Here is a 23,862-nt window from a genome sequence, read left to right as displayed (position 1 = left end):
GCGTTTAATCCGGGCTCTCCAGTTTCCTTCTACAGTCCAAAAACATGGAGAATATGTAAATTGGCTTTTCTAATAACTGTCCTGGTGTGTGAGAGAATTAGTGTGTATGTAAATGAATGTTTGCGTGTGAGTGAATGTGTGTGTGCCCAGATATGGATTGGCGCTCTATCCTTGGTGAAAGCCTAGTGCCCAATGTAGTCCTCCAGGTGGACGGTCGTTCCTGGTAGAGTACGCTGTGTGCGTTTGTCTGCCACTTCTCACCAGTGTGTGTTTGTGTGTGTGTAGATTGAGTGTGGAATGGAATGGCGTTCTGAGCAGTGTTGATTGTAAAGCGCCCTTGGGTATCTAGAAAGGCCCATATAAGTGCAACTACATATAAATAAATAAAAGGTGGAATTTAACATTTGTTTCATTTGAAAGGCACATCCCTGAAAAAATAAAGATCCCTGTGGAAAGCATGTCCTTTTTTAAAGATCATATTATAATTGTTTAATGAATAATTAATAACTTTGCACAGTTACAGGAGTGTCCAGATAATGTTTTAGAGTAAAATCTAATACAAATACAACTGAGCAAATAGGAAATCCTGTATAATTCCCTTCAGAATGTGGTTAGAAATTGACATGTAAAATGTCATGAATGCAGGAATTCTAGAAGCTGAAAATATTGTTTCAGAAATCTGGGTTACTCAGAGAGACCTCATAAAACATGCAGCATTTGTGTGAATATTGTAATTACTACAAATTACTACAAATATAGTGTTATATTATAATTACGTTTTACAGTAAAAAAAAAAAAAAGCCTTTCACATTCATACATGTCGTAAAAGAGAAGATAAAGTGCTACAACAGAAGATTTGCACAGGGTCTAAACTACTGTGAATTTATTCACACCACATTATGCCTTGCTGGAGCTAAGATTTCACTGAATGTGCAAACTTTTGGAAAATATAGTTAGATCAAGTGTATTTGAATAAACTAAACATTTTGAACATGTTTCTATGATTTTATTTTTAAAAAATTAGATGCAGTTTATGCAAAAATGACTCAAAAGACAGAATGGCCCTTTCTTCCTGTAGTGCTTTGATATAATCCGTATCTCCCCATTTCGGGACACGTTATCTGCTTTTGAAGGCTTGAGAGGATGGATTTGGTGCTTAATGTTCAGCTTGGGTGTGGTTTTCAGTTTTGAGAAGTATTAATAGAGCACATTCACATGGAAGGCATATTTGAAAAGCAGCCCACAGATCTGGCTTTTTTATTTTCCCCCTCCAGATGTAAATTGTCAACAGACGGCTGAACAAATAAAAGAATATTACAAAGATTAGCTGCGGGGATGGGTTAGAATTGTGGGGAGCTGAAGAAAACCCCAAAGGACAACAGACTGCTCTTCAGAAAAAAAAGTGTTGGAAATGTGCAAAGCGTATCCAAACCCTCACAAGACTCTTTCCCAGACATTTCTCTCTCAGTTAAAGCGGGTTTCAATGGGCTAACAAACACTTTGAATGGCCCAATCCTCTTCCTTCAATGACAGCAGAAATTAAAAGCTGTGCTCGGAATTTTAATGTCTTCTGCACTAAAAAAAATAAAATAAATAAGTGAATATTAAAACACTGAAGCAGATCCATATGGAGTCAGCTGCCAAAACATAGCAACCCTATTTTAACTTTATAGCTCATGTAATGAGAGTTTATTTTCTCCCATGAGGTCCACTTATGAACACTTGTGTGGGTTTGTGTACTAAAACCAATCGTAATTTTCATTTTAACATCATTATCCAGCCTCACATTATTCCTCAGAATTAAACTGGCTGTTTTTGTTATCGTGTCTTTAACTCTAATTCACTTTATGTAAATGAACTATTCTGATTGGCTACTCTCTGTTGTGCCCCCTTTAAACATGAGTCCAAGATGAAAGATTCTTTATAACAGGAGTGTGAATGAGTTGGCTTAACTGATAAAGGAATTTGCTGATTGTCCTGGCCAGAAAAAAACATTTTTAATTTAAAAATACTTGGATACAAGCCATTTTGGAGCAATTTGCTTTGCATTATGAAATTTTCGGACATATTTGAAATTTTAAAATTGCTCACTTTTTTGTCTTCTGGCCTTAGTCTTATTTTAAGCATCACGTCTATAACATTTCACCTCAAAGTGTTGTGACAACCTAATGACAGAGAAATCCATGTTGTCATAGATGTTATCCACTCTGCAGTTGCAAGCTTTATGAAAATCGACATGCATTTTTAAGTGTTTATAAATGGCGATTCAGGTCTGTCAGCCATGACGTGTTTACCTAGACGTTGTCTAGACTCAAGAATGTGGTCCTACACTGGAGTAATCTCCAGCCCTGTTTTTCGGAATCTGTTCTGTTAACTTTACTGCACAACTGTTCATAAAGGACCCTGAGATTATATATAGACGGAAACTATTCTGTAGCTCCTTACCATCTGTGCATTTCCCCACACTCTGCCTCCACTCCCCCACTTCTGATGAGGGACTGAGTGAGGTTCGTTAGAGGCTTAAATAGACTGAGATTGTCGGTGCATCTCAATCTGCCCCTGAGCTTTTCCCTTAGCCACTCTGCTTTCATTTGTGCATTCTGCTGAAGGCCTGTAATCTTGGAGTGTGTCCTAGACTATTAGCAGTGAAGGGGAGTGGCTCGTAAAGCCCCACAGAGGCAAGCTTATGAAACCTACCTCTGACTTTTATGTCCCATAATTCTTTGCGACAGGGGTGAGTATCGAGTGCCACTTGCGTTGAAGTGGGAGCATGTAAGGGGCAAATAAGGGGCAAAGACTGGCCAGGATCAAGCACCACATCAGTTCTCTGTCTGCTACAGGGCAGTCTTCCTTAGTGGACTTTCTGCCAGAAACACAAACTTATTTTGTGGTGCACAGGGAATACTTCTTTTTAGGTAGTTGTAACAAAATAGCCACTTTTAAACATTTTAATATAAAGCGCCAAATGCAGCAATAAGCCTAGTAAGCCATGAGCACAGGAAAAAATGTCATGCTTTACTTTTGTTTTGAAAGATTCAGAACCATTCTTCAGATTTGATGTCTTCTTTATTTCAGCTCCGGGAGCTTCTTGGGTTCTTGAAGCTTTGGAGGCACAGTTCTAGGAAAAACTTTATTTGAAATAAAGCTTGATATTTTTAAACTCAAAACTTTTCTTTTCTTCAGTTATGAAAGTGTTTAAAAGAAGACGCCATTGGAGAGAGAGAAATATATATATATATATATATATATATATATATATATTTTTTTTTTTTTTTTTTTTTTTTTTTTTTCAATGGCTTCAATGGCCACACATGTTGGCTGAATATTTTTGGTTTGGAGACACTACCAGCACAACACACACTAGCACACCAATGACACACTGAGGATGATCCACCACCCAAATCATACCTGCTCTGTGGTGGTCCTGTGGGGGTCCTGTACCTTGACGGGCAGGGGGCCAAACAAATTGCAACAGATGGACTGCAGTCTGTAATTTTAGAACTACATGTGTATGGACAGTGGAGGCGACAGAATGGATCGTGAGTGTAGAAACAAGGAGGTCATTTTAACTTTTTCTTATCTGAGAGATATGGTCACAGGAGAAAAATGAGTGCTTTCTGCAGTTTTCAATTTTTCACAACTTGTGGCCTATGAACCATGTGTTAGGGAGCCAGTTTTATACATAACACACAAGCAGAAGGCACTTGATCTGAGCTTGATACTGGCACAAAAGGCTTAGTATATCAGTGCATCAGGCTCTCGTTGTGTTTCGTAGGCCTGTTTCGTGACCTTTGATCTCACTCTCAGTGAGAAATTGTAAGTGCCTTCCTCTTATTCTCTTGTTTTAAGGACTGGAAGATGTGATGTAAATAGCCCTCTCTAAATGAGTGATATCCAAACTGCCAAGCGTATAATGTGTAGAAGCACACACTCAACGTTCACTTCATGATAGGAGTCTGGAGCCCAGGGTCACTGGAAGAACAGCATTCAGAGGTTTCAGAAAAAATAGGGGTATAGCCCCTTAGGGAAGTGCATAATGATATAATCGCTTATAGTTGTTTAGCATCTTCTGATAATGACAAAAGTGATAAATTGGGTTGAGAAAGCCTGTCTTGTAATAGACTTAAGTGATTATGAATTCCCAAGGTATAAATCTCTGCACTTATGTACTCCAGTGTTTGAAGTGTTATTTGAATAAATATTCCTCCCTCTTAGAATCCCAGTAATCCTCCTCGTCTGGGTGTATTTTATTGTGTTGCGCCGCACTGTCGTCATACCAAAACCGAGGAATATTTTCAGCTTTTAATCCAGCCGGGCTGACTCATCATGTTGTGGATTAGGCATCATGAATCTTCCAGCCCAGCACAAAAGAAGTGGATCTTCATCAACACAAATCCAGCCTTTCTGATCATAACCCCAGCTTCCCAGAGTGAGCGAGTCCAGCCTGGACTGGAATTAGGAATTTTTAAACCAGATCTGGTCAAGAAACAATTTCTCAGGCTGTTGTTCTACCAATAGGGGCTTTAAATTCATGACCAAATGCTTCGAAAATAGAAGATTTCGAAAGTTTAGACATGAAAAAACCCTAGAAGTAGCCATCTAATACAGCCTTAAAGCCTTAAAATACTCAAAAATTGACCTTTAAAAGACATGAGGAAATCAAGCTTCACTCTTGTACCAGGCCCAAAAAAACTCTGCAGCTGTTTTTGTTCATCTTTCCACTGTGAGAAGACCGCTCAATGTGGGTCTGTCATAAAATCATTACTAAGAAAAGGAGAAAGGTTTGTAGTGGACTACAGCTGGACATGTGAGATGTGATGTGAGAATTTTTATGGCCTGATAAGTCAAAATTTTATTAGTCTTTCCACCCCAGAGCCCAGACATCGGCAACTCGGAATGAGTTCTTGAATTAAGGGAAGCAGACAATGCAACCAAACATCTAAGACTGAATGTTGGAGGTTTGGAAAATGATCCCTGCATATTTCTTGGAAACACTGACAGCAAGTCTCTTGGAAGCTTTAACAAACACATTAACATTACACATAATCTCAGATATAACCTGTCCAATAAGATTAGGTATCTCAATTTCTGTCTATTTATAGGTTATTACATCATTTGAACACAGCATCTGCTCTTAACATTGTGGTAAAACTTCATGATGAATGCCAAACAAAATTTTCCATTGAAAATTAAGAAGGGTTCTTCCCTTCTCCTGTAAAGTTACTCTTTTGTGAGATGCATGTTTTTTATTGGACAGCGACAATACTGTGTGGTTTCAGGTTTTTCTTCTGATGCTGAAATATGAGGAAATTGCACATTTGTCTGTTACAACTGCTTTGAGTTTTGTACAGTATTGTGTTTAGCATGCAATGGTTTTATGCAGACTTTACATAAGCCCTGTTTCCTTCCTACTAGTATTTAAGCACAACTGCTGTCTTTTGGTTTCTTTCAGTGTTTTTACAGAACTGCCCACAGTGCTGATGGTAAGTGTGTGGGGATATAATCTTCTGATTTCTCTAATTGTGCCTCTCTGCTCCTATCTCCAGTCACAGCTGGCAATCCAGTGCAGTTCAATGAGAATGGGGATGCCCCAGGCCGTTATGATATCTTCCAATACCAGCTAACCAACCAAACAGCTGAGTACAAGATCATTGGCAGCTGGACAGACAGGCTCCACCTTAATGTAAGGCTCAGTTTTCTGCCCAAGTTCAATCTCAGTCAACATCTCAGCCTGTGTTGATGATTCCACACTGGCCTCTACTTTCATGCTGTATGACATTTGTTTAGAGGTCATTCTGTATTGTGTTATACACTTTTGGACAAAACTTTGTGGACACCTGCTCATGCAGCATGCATTTGTAAAAGAAGGTTAATAGTAGCTTTTACTTTTATAGTAAGCTGTACAATATATTTCAGAACATGTACAGATTTTAGGCACAAAATCATTAGTGAGTTCAAGTACTGATCAGTTCTGGACTAAACCAAAACATAATGAATGGGACTCAATCACAGAACACAAATCCACTGCTTCCAAAAATCAATGCTGAGTGGGTTCATACTCCTCTGACATTGGGCCTGGTGAACATAGGCTCATGTGCAGCTCCTCCAGAGTTTCCTGTTTCGTTACTTGTTTGTTGCTTGTCCGTAGAGGTTATTTAGGCTGTCCATGCCCAACTAAAAATCTTCACCCACAAGAAATGTACCAAAACAGCAGAATTTATTTGTGATATGGTGTCTACAAACCTTTAGTCATTCAGTGTGCATAGGACTGAATGATGAAATGTCAGCATTGGATCACTATCTATGTTATGTAGTGTGTTCTTCCTGCATCAACTACCTTGCCACTGGGGTACTCCTGGTGCAATAAGAAGTTTGTGTCAAAAAGTGCATTTGGGTATAAAAACTGTGCCAAGTTGTGTGTGTGGATCATTGGTCAGTCTGCGTGAGATCTGCTCTGGTGACAACTTGTTATTTTAAAAATTAAAGTGACAAGGTAAAATTCAAATTATAGCCCACATCATTCCATATGTTCCAATTTTACATGCGGAAATTCAATCTAACGAGCTGATTTGTTAAAAATCTTTTTGAAGATTTAAAGGTTTTCTCCAGACAGTGTTGATATTGAAGTATGAATGAGTGTACACTTGTACCAAAAAATAAATAAATAAAATAATAAACGGAATGCAGTACAAAATGTAAATAAAAAAGATGCAATGATTTTCAAATCATATAAGCCCTATATTAGTTTACATAGCAGTACAAAGACAACATTTCAAATGTTGAAACTGAGAAATTTCGGTTTTCTGAACAATATAAACACACTTAGAATTTCTTGCCGGTAACTAATTTCTGAAAAGTTGGGAAAGGCAACAAAAAAGTGGTAAATTTAAATTGTAAGATCAGTGACATGAAAAGAGCGTCTCAGAAAGGCAGTTTTTCAGAAGTAAAGATGGGGAGGGGTTCACCTCTCCGTGAACGAATGAGCAGGCAAATAGTGGAAAATTTTAAGAATCTTAACATATTCTTAACATAAAATAGCAAAGAAACTGTATAATGCACTGTATATACTGTTATTAAAAGTTTGAGAGAATCCATTGAAATCTCTGTATGCTAGGGAAATTCCCAAAAGCAATGCAGACTGTGGTCTTCAGGTCGTCATATTCATATACAAACATTGGAAATGGACTGCGGCAAAGTTGGGGAACAATGTCTGGTGGTCTGACAAATCATTTAAAAAATGTTATTTATTTTTTAATTATGTATGACACATCTTCCACGTTAATGAGGAGAGTGCCCTGTTCAAAATCAGCATTTCTAAGGATATGGGTGTGCATTACCACACATAATGTTGGTAATTTGAGCATCTGTAAAAGTACAGTTAATGCTGAATGATGTATATACAGGTTTGGGAGCAATATACTTCCATCAAGACTTGCCTTTTTTAGGAAAATTGTTGCTTTTTTTTTTAGAAAGAAACTGCAAATCCACATTCTGCAAGGATTGCAGCGGGATTGTCCCATAGTAAAAGATGTGCTAAACTAGTACAGAACATAAATAAGGGGGTTTGTAAATGATGAACTATGTTTTAATGTTGTTTTGTTGGTGTTACAGATGTCAGTGGTGCAGTGGCCTGGTGGTGTCCAGCAGGTTCCTTCGTCCACCTGCAGTCAAGCCTGCCTGCCCGGCTGGCGTAAGAAGGTGGTGAAAGGCATTCCATGTTGCTGGCACTGTGAGAGCTGTGATGGATATCACTACCTGGCTGACCCCTTCACCTGCAAGTTGTGCCACTTTGATATGAGACCTAACAAGAACCACACCAGCTGCCAACCAATCCCCATCATCCAGCTGGAATGGAGCTCTCCGTGGGCGATCATCTCGGTCCTCATTGCTATCCTGGGCATTTTGATCACCATGTTTGTGGTGGCCACTTTTGTGCGCTACAATGACACTCCGATCGTGAAGGCGTCTGGACGGGAACTGAGTTATGTCCTGCTGACCGGCATCTTCCTTTGCTATGCCACAACTTTCCTGATGATTGCCACTCCTAGTGTGGGCCTCTGTTCTTTACGTCGAATTTTCCTTGGCCTCGGCATGAGCATAAGCTACGCAGCACTGCTGACCAAAACAAACCGCATTTATCGTATTTTTGAGCAAGGAAAAATGTCTGTGAGTGCCCCTAGGTTCATCAGTCCAGCATCCCAGCTTGTCATCACATTCATCCTTATCTCTGTCCAACTCTTAGGGGTGTGCATTTGGTTCATGATGGACCCTCCACAGACCTATATTGACTATGATGACCAGCGTATGGCTGACCCAGAGCAAGCCCGGGGCGTGCTCAAGTGCGACATCTCGGACCTGTCACTCATCTGCCTGCTAGGTTACAGCATGCTTCTGATGGTCACCTGCACAGTCTATGCCATAAAAACACGCAGGGTCCCTGAAACCTTCAACGAGGCCAAGCCCATCGGCTTCACAATGTACACCACTTGCATCATATGGCTGGCCTTCATCCCCATCTTCTTTGGCACATCACAGTCACTGGAGAAGGTAAGGGCAACTGGTGAAACTACTGGAATAACTATATTTTCCCCTTTAGGCAGTCAGTGGGAGGATGGGGGTTAATACTTTTTTCTCCAGTTATTTTTGATAATGTCTGTTTGAATTGTAGTAGTCCTGAGTTTGTACTCTTATGGAAGACTTTACATTAGATGTTAGAACATTGCTTGTGATTACTTGGTTGCGCTGAGTCATGAAGCTATTAGTAAGGTCCGGCACTTATGTGGAATGATTAGTTCTGGATCATGAACACTTCCACTTCATCCCAAAGCTGTCAGATTGAGCGCCTTCAGTTTTGAGAGCGCACTTACACTTTCCACAGCCCAATGCAGGAGGAACTTTATACACCTCTAAACCCCTTTCCACCAACGTGGAACCAGTTTGGTTCCCCTTCACAAACCTAATTTGAAGCCATTCATTGTGTATCCACCAACATAAATTGGTTTCAGAGCCAGAAAAACTTCTTTCTCAGCTGGAACAAAAGAATAGAAGATACTTCAGTGCAAACCATGACAAAGCAGAAAGAGTGTAGGCTCAGACCTCTGCAACATTTACATGTTTATCGTATGTCACTCTGATCTGAACCTGCTGTAAACAGTAGATGACTCTCCTGACCTTATTCGTTTATATATGGCTCTGATGCTGCATTCAGCCCCAGCTGTAACTGAGCGACCCTGCCACCCCCCCCCATGTCCTTGGTTCACAACAAAACTAGTGGAAACAGGGCCCTGTCCGCTATGTTCCAGGAATGCTTAATGTAATTACTTTAAGGACCAGAGTTCTTTTGGTGGCAAAGGACTACAACTGATGCTTGGCATTGAATATAGTGACCTTGGACTCATGGGCAGCTGCACCAGCTTGTTGCATTTCATTTTATGTTGCTTTCATTTTTCTTTTGAAGATGCACTCATCACTGAACAGCTGTGTCTACTGTAGGTATCCTAAAAATCCCGCTCAGTACCTACTATATACAGCCCAAAGTTAGTCTCCTGCTTCAGTCTCATCAAAGATTGGTATTAAATATTTAGACCGCAGGCTGAAGAAATAAGTGAGATTATCAATAGTAATTCATTTGGTTGCTGACAAGAATCCCACGACTCTAGCTGTACAAGACGAGGGAAATTCTCATGATATTTGCTCATCAGAAATACAGAATGGACTAATATCATTTTGTTCACTGCGTAAGAGAAGACTCCAGACTCGGGAAAACAAGAGGTTTCTTTTCTTCTCCACATAGCGCTAAGCCTTTAGGGATGAAAGAGCCTTTGCAGAAGCAGAGAGATTGAGCAGAGCATTTTCTGTAGATGAAATAATTCAGCGACAAGCAGTGTTCTAAAATAACAGATGTTGTTAAAGCATCTGCCCATAGGAAACCCTGTAAAGCACAATTTTGTCCCTAGCCCCCACACATTCCAATTTCCTTGCTCTGCTCTACTAATTTCAATTAGAAAGCCTCAGTCCTTCTGTTTCTGAAGCCAAAGATAACAGCTTTCTCTGCCTTCTTCATTTTCACTCTTATTTAATTAGTGTTCTCTTTAGAAAGATGAAACAAAGAAGTAATATGGGATTTTATTAAATGCTTAGATCTTGCTGCTGTTGCTGTGGCCGAAGTTGGCTTCAGAATGTTTCTCTCAGCAGCAAGTTGACTTACTACACTATATATTCAGAAGTATTTGCACACCCCTTGTAATGAGGGAATTCAGTGACCTAATGAGTATCTATTGCTGATGTTCAATTCAGCTGAGCATACAAAATTAGTCTATGTATAATCTCCATAAGAAAGCATTCCCAATGGGATTCACATAAGCCTAACATCACTGTGACCTTAGGTGATGGGTTGTGGAGCAGAGGAACTGTGTTCTCTCAACAGCAAAGCTCCTTTGGTTTCCTCGAGCAATGTGATCTTTGAGATGATCCACAACTAATCACCCCTCAACAACACCTCACCCCACTAATCTAATTACTGAATGGCATCAAATTTTCCCACCAATGTTCCAACATTTACTGTATAGTTTACTGTGTAGTACAAATATGAAAATGGAGGGAAACACCCTAGGAATACCCACTTCTCTCTATGAACTTATACTATCTATCCACTAGCGTTTGTTGGTTGACCCAGGAATTTGTTTGTCCAATAATAAAAAAAAAAACAGACCAAAGCCTAAAAAGAAAACAAAAACAAAAACAGAGCATTATACCATGTCAACAACAAAAGCACTTTCTGATGAGAATTAACATATCAAAACAAAGCCCCACAATGGCAAGCTGACAAGCTGGAGAAACACAGGGTGTCAGTGATGACATGTCTTTTTAGAGCAATTAAACGCCTCACTTCCTCCTGGCTCTTGATTTACTTTATCTGTCTACCTGTTCGCTCATCGCCCATTTACTGCCAGACGCCTTATCAGCACTCGGGCTCTCGCTCTCATTTAGCTCATGTCGGAGCCAATGTGATGAATGTCACTGGAGGCTTTCTGGATCGTTTAAATGAAGGCGTCTGGTTTCAGTCTCTATAGTTTGTGATCAGCGAGGGAAGAGAGCTTCATGTAAAAAAGGGGAAGTTGACCCTGTGTGTATCTCTCTTGGAGAGATAGAGGCGAGATAGCCAGGCATTCAGACAGTGAAGGACTGACCATCACCCCTGAGGTCTGAATGCAGGCTGCCCCACTTGCACACACGGCTTTTTGTATGCATTGCCACCTCAGAGAATTGCAGGCTGACAGAGTGGTGCTAAATGGTTCACTTGCCGGAGATTTCCCTTCATTGTGTGCCTGACAGAATGATTATTGTCTCTTTGAAAGCAAGGCCAACAGCTCGTATTTACATACAGGTGTGTTTCAGAGCTGGGAGCAGCTTTGAATAACATCCCAGTCTGTCTCTTGACACATGGTGGGAAGGTGGCCATTTTCTCTGTGGACCAAATAAAAAAAATCCCCTTTTGTGTTCTGCTGTACTGAGCCCCTCGCTCGTTATTTCTGGATTCCAATGCAGAATGTTTGTCAGCGTGGACTACAGTGATACAAAGATGTGTATAAAGATTTTGCATCTTTATGGTAGATGGTCAAAATTTATTGGCTATTATCCAAAATTTCTATTGCTAGTAATAAATTTAGCTTGCCTCCTTTACTGCAGCAATAAATTTGACTCTTCTTTGAAGGCTTCAGACTCGATCTGTGAACATTCATCTACAAAAGCCTTAACGAAGACAGTTATTGGTGTTTTGGAATCCATATGCTGCTCCAGTTCATTCCAATTCTATAAATACAAAGCAATTATTCACAAAAGTGTTGTATTTAGATTGATTCACTGTCACGCCTGTCAGCAACAGACTGTTAGCTGCTGTTGGTTTAATCTGTTTGGCCTAGCCCTCATTAAACTAAACTCTACTTTGCATACACTTCTTAGGCAGATACAATCAAGAACAATCATTGTATTTTACTTCATTGATATAGATCCTGCTAGTCACTTTTTCAGTGAAAATGCAGAACAGCTTAATAATAACCAGCTGACACCCTTTTAATCATTGGAAATGCAAGTTTTTTATTTTTTTCCTTCATAATTGCTAGGTGTTTTTCCCAACTTTTTTTTAGATATAATTGTACGATAGGCCTATAAAATAAATATAAACTAAATCTGACTGAGATATGCATCATACATATAACACTGACCACTGAACAGTACAATGGCTACTTAAATTACAGTCAAATGGACTATTAAGTACATACTGACAAAAGAAAACTATCCAAAAATAAACATATTTGCATTTGTTCTTAGTACTGTGCACTCAGACTGCAGTCTCTAGTTCATAAAACGAAGTAGCCGTTTGTCGCAGTCTGGTCTCAGTGTTCAGTAAAGACAGGTGAAAGGGTGCAGCTCCACCTCAAACCTAATCACTACTGTTAGTTCCCACAAGGAATACAAAGATTAAGTTCATTTTCTTTCTGGGTTAATAATCCACATAAAGTTGTGCCTCCTGAGCTCGGAATGTGAATAAATCCCTTCGGAATGTGCACCAAGTTTAATTTTGCACCCCTCGCGACGTGAAATATTCAAGTCACCTGCTGAACCTTCCGGTTACATGATTGACAAAGTTAGCATCTAATTTTAGTTTCCTGAACTGCGAGAGAAAGTGGAGCAGTCTGTATGCATTGAGACGCTGGGGACAGAGTCTCTGAGGACTGAACCCGTTTGAGTCCTGTGTTCTCGTTTCAGTTGTCTGCAGTCCCTCATTAGTCTGCTCTCGCCGTGTCTGCACACACATCGCCTCGGGCTCCCACACTGATGTGAGGTGTGTGTTGTGCTCTGTTGTGTTGTGCACTTCAGTCATCATTTTCTGGATGGTAAAACTCCATTTTTGGGCACCGGTGAGGATTTGCTCATGGTTCATCAGTTGCTCTGCCCTCACACTGGGTTCTATAACAATAACTACAGATTCATAGACATGGCTTTGTAGTGAATAAATTGAACTTTCGCTTTAAATGCACGTTTTCTACATTGCTATGGTATTTACAATTTTGACTTTCATAATGATACTTTGATATAAATTCAAGTAATTAAGAACAAACCCAACTTCAACTGGTTTGAACAAAGTTGAATATTCAAATTCAGTATTAATTATTATTTCAAATTCATTTTATGGGTTTTTTTTAAAGCAGGCTCTCCTTCAAAAGTTACTCTCTGTGACCGACTGAATGACTGATAACTAACATCATGATTATTAAGTGTCATCCTAGGCAAGCAGCATCAATAAATGTCACCCTCAAAATATAAGGATAACATATCATTTATGGGGGAAAAAAATCAAGTAGAGACGCTTAACTGAAGTTTTAAAGGTGCAGGGTGTAAAATGTATCTGTTGACAGAAATGGAATGTTGTACAGTACACAAAACCATGTCTGAAATAACGTATATTCACCTAGAACTATAAATCACTGTGTTTTCATTACCTTAGAATGAGCCCTTAGTATCTACATCAGGAGTGGAAATGAGCTTGGAAATGGAGGAGAAGCAGTCAGCAATCTCACTGCTAGATGCCACTGAGTCTTACACACTGCACCTTTAAAGAGGACATATAACAACATTTTCCCCAAGTTAACAGTTCCCTGGGGTCTTAATGAAACATCTGTGACTTTCTTTGAATCAAACAACACAGCAATGTTCTCCTCATGTCTGGACAGCCCTGTTCTGAATGACTAGTTTCAGACCCGGCTGAAAATGAGCCTCTTATTTTATCCCTTCATTTCAGACTTGGGCAGATCACAAAAAAAAAAACAAAAACAGACTGGGTTGTTTGATTTCACAGTTCACTGGTTGGTAGAAGCTCCAGATCCCCACATTAATGTGTTTTAATGCACTCAAACAGTGTATAAAATATCTCTCCTTTACATAAAAAATGTCCTAATGATGGCTGAAAACAGAGGCAAGAATCTGTCCATGAAGTTTGGTTGTCTGTGATGGCAGTTGAAATTCTTCCAGCAGTTTTATTTAGCTGTCTTTTGTTATTCTAGGTGAGGACTAATTTGTTGAGTGATATCACCACTGAACAAACCAGAATGCAAAACAGAAATGTTATTTTGAGGCACTGATCCTTTTCTTTTTTTCTCAAAGAGGTTTTCATGTTAATAAGGAGGAGGTTTATTGATGGATGCTACCCCTTTATAGCTAAAGGACCAAAGATAGCACTGGAGCTAGTCAGAGTGATGTTAGATGCTGAAGGCTCCTTGTTAACTCCTCAAAGACTTGCCCTTGTATTTTATAGAGGGTATAATGTTCTTTACATGTTACTTGTTTACTTCTGCCAGGAATGGAACTCCCAGTGGAATTGTACTATCTGTATATATAGGCAGATTGTGATTATTATTGATACACTAGTGTGCAAATTATCCAACAGCTGAACTGAATTCACTATGGTTTTGCATTGCTTTGTGTGCATTGTTCACATATTTTTGGAGATCTGTATTGTCTCTGTTCTTTATATTTTATTTTTTCAGGGGTAAAACTCTTGCCTCCCTGCTTGAGCTGGAGCCTTTTTTCGTTGCCCCTGAGCTCCACAGATCACAGCAGTGGGTCAAAAACAGAGAGGAAGTTAGAACTTTGGCAGCTAAACCCTTTTCTTCTTACCTAGTCAAACTGATTCACTGATAAAGCTTTTATCTTCTCTCTCTCTGCATGCAGTCGGTACAGAATCTGAGTCACTTAACTAACTTAAACAATGATTGGAAGTCTGTGAGGACAGTTAGCGAGCCACTCCTTAAAGTAGGAAGTAGAATTTAAATTTTGTTGTTGTTATTCAGACTGTTGAGGTTAACTTTTATGAGCATTGGTTCCTCTAGTGCCAACATTTCACTGAATATACACTGTTTACTGAACATGAATGTTGGATATTTATCAAATATCTCCACTATGAGACTGCAAACATTCATTCATTCATTCATTATCTGTAACCGCTTATCCAGTTCAGGGTTGCGGTGGGTCCAGAGCCTACCTGGAATCATTGGGCGCAAGGCAGGAATACACCCTGGAAGGGGCGCCAGTCCTTCACAGGGCAACACAGACACACACACACATTCACTCACACACACGGACACTTTTGAGTCACCAATCCACCTACCAACGTGTGTTTTTGGACTGTGGGAGGAAACCGGAGCACCCGGAGGAAACCCATTCGGACATGGGGAGAACACACCAACTCCTCACAGTCAGTCACCCGGAGTGGGAACTGAACCCACAACCTCCAGGCCCCTGGAGCTGTGTGACTGCGACACCTACCTGCTGCGCAACTGTGCCGCCCCAAACTGCAAACAAAAAGAATAAAATTATGTACTTAATTAAGTACATTTTAATGTACATTTAAGTGACTTTCTAAGTACAAAATATCTTCAGAATTTCATTGTTTTACTAAATGCAGTGATTCAGATGAAGTTTGTCTGTTAATAGTTTTGACATTTGAAAAGTGACTTTCTCTCAGCACCCTCAGTATAATTAGAAATATGTGTGTCAGGCATTATACAGATGACTCTCCACACACATCTACAAACACACATATACATATACGTGAAAACGTGGGGTTTTGTCTCTTAATAAAATGGCATAGTATTTACATATCGCCTATGCACGTCCGCCCATATACAAGACATCATCTCTAGATTACTTATATTATCTGATAAAATGTAAAAACTGCAACCAAAAATCTAATTTGGGACTCTTTGGAAAATGAGAACACGTCTTAAATTGTGCATCAGTACTTGGTCGTTGTCGCGTTTTTCATTTCAAAATTCTCCACTCGTACTCTATTAGAGACAAGTCAGGACTGCAGGCAGGTGTGTCCAGTACCCAGACCCTGTTCTTTTGCAGCCATGCCTTCATAATATGTGCAGCATGTGTTTTTGGATTGTCTAGCTGAAAAATGCATGGATGTCCCTGGAACAGATGCCGTCTTGAAGGCAACATCTCAGTGTGCTTTCCTGCATTAACGCTGCCTTCACAGAAGTTTAAATTACCTTTGCCAAGGGCACTGACACAACCCTATACCATGACAGGCCTGGGCTTTTGGACTTGTTGCAGATAACAGACTGGATGGTCCTTTTTGTTTTGGACCCGAGCACACAGCATCCAGAAAGAGTAGGGAATACTAACTTATCTGACCACAGTACATATTTTCACAATGTGATGGTCCATCTCAGATCACTCCGAGTCCAAAGAGGTCAACACCACTTCTGGACACAGTTAACATAATGCCTCTTATTTGTACAGTAAAGTTTTTTTTTTTTTTTGTTTTTTTTTTTTTTTATGGCATTCTTGAAGAAAACTCTGTATGCCAAAGCAATCCCTTGCCCATGTGGTTATATCAGCTTTGATGAATGACAGGCCTTGGTGCAGTGCCATCTGAGTGCTTGAAGGTCGCAGGTGTTCAGCTTAGGCCTGTGCCCTTGTCTTATAAGCACTGAAAGTCCTCATGACTCTTTGAATCATTTAATGATATTATGCACTGATGCACTGTATAGGGAGAAATATGCAACTCAACTTCCAGTCTTTGAGAAATATTGTTTTTAAACACTTCAATATTTTTTTCATGCATTTGTTGACTGGAAAACCTCTGCTCACTTTGCTCCTCAAAGACTCAGATTTAGGTGGATACTGCTTTTGTACCAAATTTGTCTGTGTGATCTTGGGTTCATACTGTCTACAATATAAGAAAAGTCAAAGTAAAAATATAAGAAACCCTACATTTTTTGTTTGCATTTTCTATGGTGTCCCAACTTTTCTAATCTGCAGTGGTATATAAATTGTCCTTTGGGTTAGTGATTTTGCCAGGTGCAGTGTGAATTCTTTGCCAGGTATAGCAGGCATTGTGGCTGCAACATGCCCCCCTCCATTCACCCTTTTACTGCTCATGCCACATTGTTGTCCTGTTTTGTTTATGGAATAATGACAAATAAGCTGTACAGGTTGAACTATAATCATCTATACTATAAGTCTGGGGCGGCGCCATGGCGCGGTGGCGCAGAAGGTAGTGTCACAGTCACACAGCTCCAGGGACCTGGAGGTTGTGGGTTCAAGTCCCAAGTCTGTGAGGAATTTGGTGTGTTGTCCCTGTGTCCATGTGTGTTTCCTCCGGGTGCTTTGGTTTCCTCCCACGGTCCAAAAACACACGTTGGTAGGTGTATTGGCAACTCAAAAGTGTCCATAGGTGTGAGTGAATGTGTGTGTGTGTGTCTGTGAAGGAATGTTGCCCTCTCTAGGGTGTGTTCCCGCCTTGCACCCAGTGATTCCGGGTAGGCTCCAAACCCACCGCGACCCTGCGAGGCTACTACAGGGTTTGCCTCCACATCACATCAAGTGGGTTCTGAGTGGTGTGACAAAGTTTTTGTTTTTTAGACTATGCTGGCACACTTACATTAAAAAAAAAAAAAAAAAAAGCAAATCCGCTGTTTCTTAAATCCTTGGATGAGAGATATGTAGGTTTGATGTTCTTCAGCAACACCTTGACACTTTATTTCAGTTTTTTGAAAAATAATTCAGTCAGATTTTCTACCTTCTACATCTTCACTGCAGGGTTGTTTTGAGGAAATTACTTATAGAAAGAAAAATATTTATGGACAGGTGTGATTAGCTAAAAGTCATGTCTTTCAAACATTTGCAGGTCAATAATTCATTGGTGTTAGGATGTTAGCTTTAGGAACTAAGGAATGGATTTCTGTGGCTGATGATAATGACCCATGGGAAGAACTAGTGTAGTAAGGCACACCGTGTATTTTCCAACAAATTTTCTTACCGAAGTGCTTCCATCTCTTCTGAAGGCTGTTACTTGCCCACTTTTTCTCCTTACTCCTACTCCTTTTTTTCCCAACCGAAAACAATTTGAGTAGGAGTGAAAAAAGTTTCAGGTCAAAAAACTGAACACTGAGTTACATATGGAGAGCAGTGAAACTTCTTAGCAGATCCAGCATCCATCAGTATAGGCAGTGTTCCTCCATGTTTGTGATACCTTTGCTCTAAAAATAAAATGGCAAGAGCTTGAAAGTAAGAGGTGTGAGCAGCAGCAAACAGTCCAGGTGCTGAACCTGCAGAACAGAAGGCAATTAAACAGGTCCATGGAAATATGCGAGTACATGGAAATGTAAGTAGATACTGGCACACCTCAGAGGAGCAGAAAACCTTCCGATCTATGTCTACATAATGAGACCTTAGGAATTCAGTACTTGCCCTTCGAAATAAATTGAGTTAGCATTAGGTTAAAAGTAAAGGCTATAGCGTATCCCTTTTCTATCTGAACAGTGAAATTTATCACCGAAGCTCCCCCAAATCCTCTGTTTTACTTTGCCATTCTTCATATGGCAACAGCCTCTCAGACTGCAAAGAGAAGAGCTATGGGATTGGGTGGAAATATGGGTTATTCATAGGCCCCTGTAGAGCTGCCATATATGCAGTAATTGAAGAGCTGAACCCTTTTGAATGATGGCTTGTCTGTGCAGCTCGCACCCACTACAAAATTCCTCCAGCTCTACTTTAAACAGCCACTGAGAGAAAGCAGAATAGCTTCTGTGCCCTCCTGCAGAGGTTTCTGGCCTATTGATTAACACTCTTCAGGAGAAATTATTTGCCAAGTTACACAAAATCAGTATTTCAGTACAGAATTCCAGTACAGTATCTCCAAAATATATATATATATAAAAATCACATCTTCACATATGTTGTATTTATCATTTAAGTCATTTATCACAAATATTCTTTTGGCTACATATATACATACACACACACACACACACGCACACACGTGTGTGTGAGTGTGTGTGTGATTACCACAGAATTCATGCATGAATGGAGATACAAGGTTTGGTTTTGCACAGACGATATGCTCTGGCGTAACATAACTAGTATCTACAGTGAACAAAACCAAGAAAAACCTCTCAACTGTCCCTTTAATCAAAGCACAGAGGGAATATAGCACTGAAGAAGCATCTGTCCTAGTATTTTAGGCCAAAAACTGAGGATTGCATGTCTGTGCCTGTTTGTATAAATAATAATGCTGGTTTTCATTTTTGGGTGCCCTAAGCAGGATGTTTTTTTACGATACACAATAGTTAATGCACTATAAAATTAGAGCATAACAAATAACAATTACAGCCACAAGCTGTCTAATTTATGTAAATGTACAGCTGGATAATTTGTGCGTTAGTGATGATCAGATGATTGTTTGAATTTATAATGACTTACAGTTAAATTACTCATAACTGCCTCAGCAATCACTGCCCAGGGGTCTGTTTCTACAGTATCTCCTTCTCCAGCTAACTTTCAGCTTAGTTTGATCTAATTCTGGATTTTTTTTTCTTAATCTCATAACTATATGTCATATTTTACCTGGATTTATCACCATGGCAACTGGCTCCGCAATAGACAGCACTAGCTAACTAAAGTAGAAATTTGCCAAACTTGCAAAGCCAGAACAAATTTTTTCACAGTTAGGTTTGGGAATAATGTTTCTCATTCTCATATATTGTATGTATATAGGCACCCTTGTAATTTGTAAACTCAGCTACTTGAAGTTGTGCTCACAAAAAATTTAAATAGAAAGCATGAAGTGAAATTAGATGCTCTGTAGAGCAGCTGTTTATGAACCACCATGATCAATTTTAAATATAAGCTACAGGGTTTATAGCCCCCAGACACTGGACTGTGTTCTGTTCAACACCTTTGAGATGAGTTGGAGTTCTGGTGCATTAGCCAGAATGGATTGTCCAGTATCGGATCTTACCTCAATAATGCTCTCATGGCTGAATGCCATCAAATGCTCACAGAAATGTTCTAATATCTGTAAGGTTTCTAGAAGCTCTTAATGCAACGAAGGAGACAAACAGGATGGGTGAGAAGGTGGCCACAAAACATACTAACATGTTTTCCTTACAGCACACCAATTTGTTGCCCACACTGCTTCCACAAGTAGCCAGTAATCAGACAATTCAAGCCCACACCACCAGCAAGTCATAATATACCCTGCACTAACTCAGAACCTGTTGGCTGTTTACCCTCTATGACCGCTGTGTCTCAAAATTAATCCCACCTGGGCATTATTTTTGCGGATTACAGGGGACCCATGGCTAAACCCACATTGTACACACATCTATAATGCGGTGCAAACAATACACACTAATACAAAATGATCTCAGTGATACGCCGTACAAACAATACACATAGGCATCCTAAGCACCTTCCAGTTGCTGCACTGTTATAAATAAACAATTGTGCCCCTGCGGCTTATTTGCTCACATTGTGTGTTTGTATGTGCTCTTATCTCACTGGCAGATATACATCCAGACAACAACTCTGACCATCTCAGTCAGTCTTAGTGCCTCTGTGTCTCTGGGGCTGCTCTACCTTCCCAAAGTCTATGTGGTGCTGCTCCACCCCGAGCAGAATGTGGCCAAGCGAAGCCCTCGCAGTCTGAAAGCTGTGGTCACTGCAGCCACCATGTCCAACAAGTTCAACCCTAAGGGTGGCCTCCGGCCCAATGGAGAGGCCAAGGTTGAGCTCTGTGAGAGCCTGGAGACGCAAGGTAAGAGGGATAGTGTCATACCATGCTGTTCCACATTTCTCTAATTGCTCAGAATCACACTCAGTTTAAGACCATGTGAATTACACTCATGTGCAGAAGTTTGTGCATCGTTTAGTGAAATTGTGTTTTGCTGAATTACACATCCTTCACACACAGCACACTCCAGCACACTGGAGCTGTTGTTTTCAATTCACTGTAAAAAGAGTAGTTTACAGGAAAATACAACATGTTTTTAACCCGTAATAGAAGTCAGTGTAAATGGACTATATTTTGTGTCATTTCGGGGCATCTATTGGTCCTTTGTTAAGGAAAATTTCTCACGTTCTGAAGGGCATTTCCTGTGTCCGGTTAAAAGATCTAATAATAAAAAAAGAAATTTTACTCTCTTTTTTGACAAGGATGATATGTTAAATATAAGAAAATAAATACTGTATAATTTAAGAAACAAAAAAAACAAAACCATAAAAATGCCAAATTGTGTTCCCTATAGAGGATGTGTACCTAGTTTCACTTAGAATATCAACAAAACCAGTCATTTGACCAAGGCTGTCCAAACACGACTGCAATTATGCGAGCCAGGAGTCCAGGATAAAGGAGTTGGAAAAGCTTCAAGGTGCTGCAGCTCTCCTTTTATGTTTTCTATTATGCAGTAGGCAGAATTAGGTCAGTACAAAAACAAGGCTGACGTTTAGTTCTTAACAACAGCTTTAGGTGGGTTATTTCAATGTTATTCAGAGCACTGTCCAAGGTATAGAATTTTAAAGCCTTCACTGTAAATGTTTCAAGTAAACTGGTTCACCTATAGATGGCCTGCATTTCTGTACAGAACAGTACAGAAGTTCCACTATTTGAATTTCAATGAAATGGGGTTGAATGTTGAAGGCTTTTGTAAAAAGCAGTAAATAGGAATCTAAAGGCCTGACTCTGCAGAAATAACTTTGGAGATTATGCAAACACACTCCTCCATCCTGTGTCTGCAGTGGGCAGGCAGCTTGTCCAAGAGGAGATATATTCACCACAGGCTTTGTGTTTAGAAGAATAACATGCTCTTTTACTCTTGTACTTTTAATATCACCAAGAAGCTCTGGTTGGTTCAGAGAAAGTAAAAAGAATAAAAGTGTCTTAATCACAGATTACACTATGGCCACTTTCCAGGTTGTCTTCCCCAACAGGGTAGAGTTGAAATAATACTGCAAATCCAAAATAAATGTATTATAATATATATGAATACACTAAAGCAGATTTAACTCTCATAAAGTTATAGATTAATGAGTCACACTCCCTCTGTACAGAATTTACACTGCATCATGCTTCTGTTTCAAGTTTCCTCTTGTATGTATTACTCAGTTATTGCTAAAAATATAATAAGAATTGTTATTAAGCTGGGCCTATAGGGTTATATAGGGCCAAAAGAATATTTGTGAGTAAACTTAAATGATAAATACAACATATGTGAAGATGTGATTGGTGGGCCAGTAATGTCATGTTGTCTTCTGCCTTTCAGAACTCAGCACCAAACAGACCTACATAAGCTACAGCAACCATGCAACCTAACAAGAACATGACACAAAAAAATATGAGAAGCATGATGCCAGGAAAACACGGTTGATCACCTGTATACGTTTCATAAGAAGGAAAGATTTTACAAAATAAAGCCAACAAAACACTTGGGTACCCCCCCTTCCCCCCACACACATAAATATTCTGATGAATGGAAACCACATGAAGATCATAAGGCTGAAACTTTTATAAACTTGGCTGAAAGCTTCAAACCAGCCTTTGCAGAAGGATCTTCCCAATTGTTATCTCCAAACAATTCTCAATGGATCTGCCCAGCCATTAAAGCACAAGAAGCAAATCCAAGTCACTGCTGTGGACAGTGGTGTCCAGCTGAGTTTTGGAATGTCCTCGGTAAGAATCAGCCTCCTGCAAACAACAAAAAAACAAGGACTTCTGCCCAAACATTGTTATGAACAGTGGTGCATGTGTTAACCAGAGAATGTAAAAGTAAACATGTATGCAATGCTTCTTTGTTCTAATTGGTATTTGAACAACTACATGTCCACTTGCATATTCTGAGTAATGGACAGCAAGGTTTTGACGTTGGTGGATATGCAAAGTTCTCAGATGCTGTTGTGCTGAACATGTGAATCACTCCAAACACACCCCTTTAGTCCTTTAAGTCTGACCTTCCTTCATCTCCAGCAGGCGGCTCGAGCTCGGTGAGACGTATAAAGACAATGCCAGATTAAAGTCTACTTCTTTTTCCGGATATAAGACTTAAATAACAGTATGTCAACTGTTGGCCCTTGAATCAGGACGACAAAAGGGACTAAAAGTTGATTTACACAGAGCCTTGGACTGTAATGGAGCCCCAAATATCAAAGCTGTCTCCAAAGCAGGAGACCTACGCTATGGTAAACCATAAGTCATTTGTTTTTTTGTTTTTTATTTTATTTTTTCCTTTGGTCGTGTTTGTTAATCTGGTCTGCAACACTTCTGGGCTTGTTCTGCGGTAAAATACCTGAACATTGTACTGCCATTCATTTCATGTTTCATGATTCTGGAACTGAAATGCTAATAAATGTATTTTTATAGGTAAAGCAGGATTGGAGTTATACAGGTTTCTGTGGAAAGAAAACCCTCTGGATCCAAAGCTCATGTGATGAAAGGTATAATTCCAAAAAGAAAAAAAAAAAGAAACACCTCAGAGTGATGTCAATGTGTGGCCATTCTCAGGAGGAAATGACGTATTCTTTTATTTATTTATTTTACATTCTTAGTTATTTGCAATGTTTGTTTTTGTCTTTGCCCATTGAAAGACACAGTATTGAACCTGTTGCAATTCAAAATATCCTTCGAATAGACAAGATCATTTTTGAATATGTAACTCTACTGTGGTTGGATTTGTTTGTGTTTGTGTGAGAGTGTGTGGGCGCTTATGTACCAATACATTTGACCTATTCATTATAAATATGTATAATTGTGAATAAAAAGGAAACTATACTAAAAATGCTGTCTGCTACGATTCATTTGTGGGCAGCTCCACATTCATATTCAGATTAATAGAAACCAGAAAAAGATTTAAAGTGGACATCCCAGGACTGAGGCATTTACTAATTTAGCTGACGGCTTTAATCCAGTCCTCACAGAAACATCTTCCCACAGATATCTTCAAAGGATCCACCCAGCCATTAAACCAAATTCAAGTCCCTGCTGTGGAAGCAGGTGTGCTGCTGAGTTTAGGAACATCC

The 23,862-nt window shown here is 39.6% G+C and overlaps 1 protein-coding gene across 2 annotated transcripts in view; it reads left to right on the top strand.

The window, feature by feature from the left end:
* The window catches only part of LOC136691661 (metabotropic glutamate receptor 4-like), a 137,508-nt gene extending 113,902 nt beyond the window's left edge, over positions 1–23,606 (top strand). For both annotated transcript variants that reach the window (XM_066664338.1, XM_066664339.1), the window contains exons 7-10: positions 5,547–5,683; positions 7,612–8,547; positions 20,359–20,608; positions 22,113–23,606. In XM_066664338.1, the coding sequence (XP_066520435.1) occupies positions 5,547–5,683; positions 7,612–8,547; positions 20,359–20,608; positions 22,113–22,162 (1,373 nt within the window). In that variant the 3' untranslated portion in view covers positions 22,163–23,606. The remainder of the gene's footprint in view (positions 1–5,546; positions 5,684–7,611; positions 8,548–20,358; positions 20,609–22,112) is intronic.
* Positions 23,607–23,862: the final 256 nt, after the last annotated feature.

The sequence above is a fragment of the Hoplias malabaricus genome, chromosome 3 (genome assembly GCF_029633855.1).
Source record: "Hoplias malabaricus isolate fHopMal1 chromosome 3, fHopMal1.hap1, whole genome shotgun sequence".
NCBI classification, from domain to species: Eukaryota; Metazoa; Chordata; class Actinopteri; order Characiformes; family Erythrinidae; genus Hoplias; species Hoplias malabaricus.
Note: the sequence above shows the minus strand (reverse complement) of the source record. Positions and strands in the feature narration are given on the sequence as shown.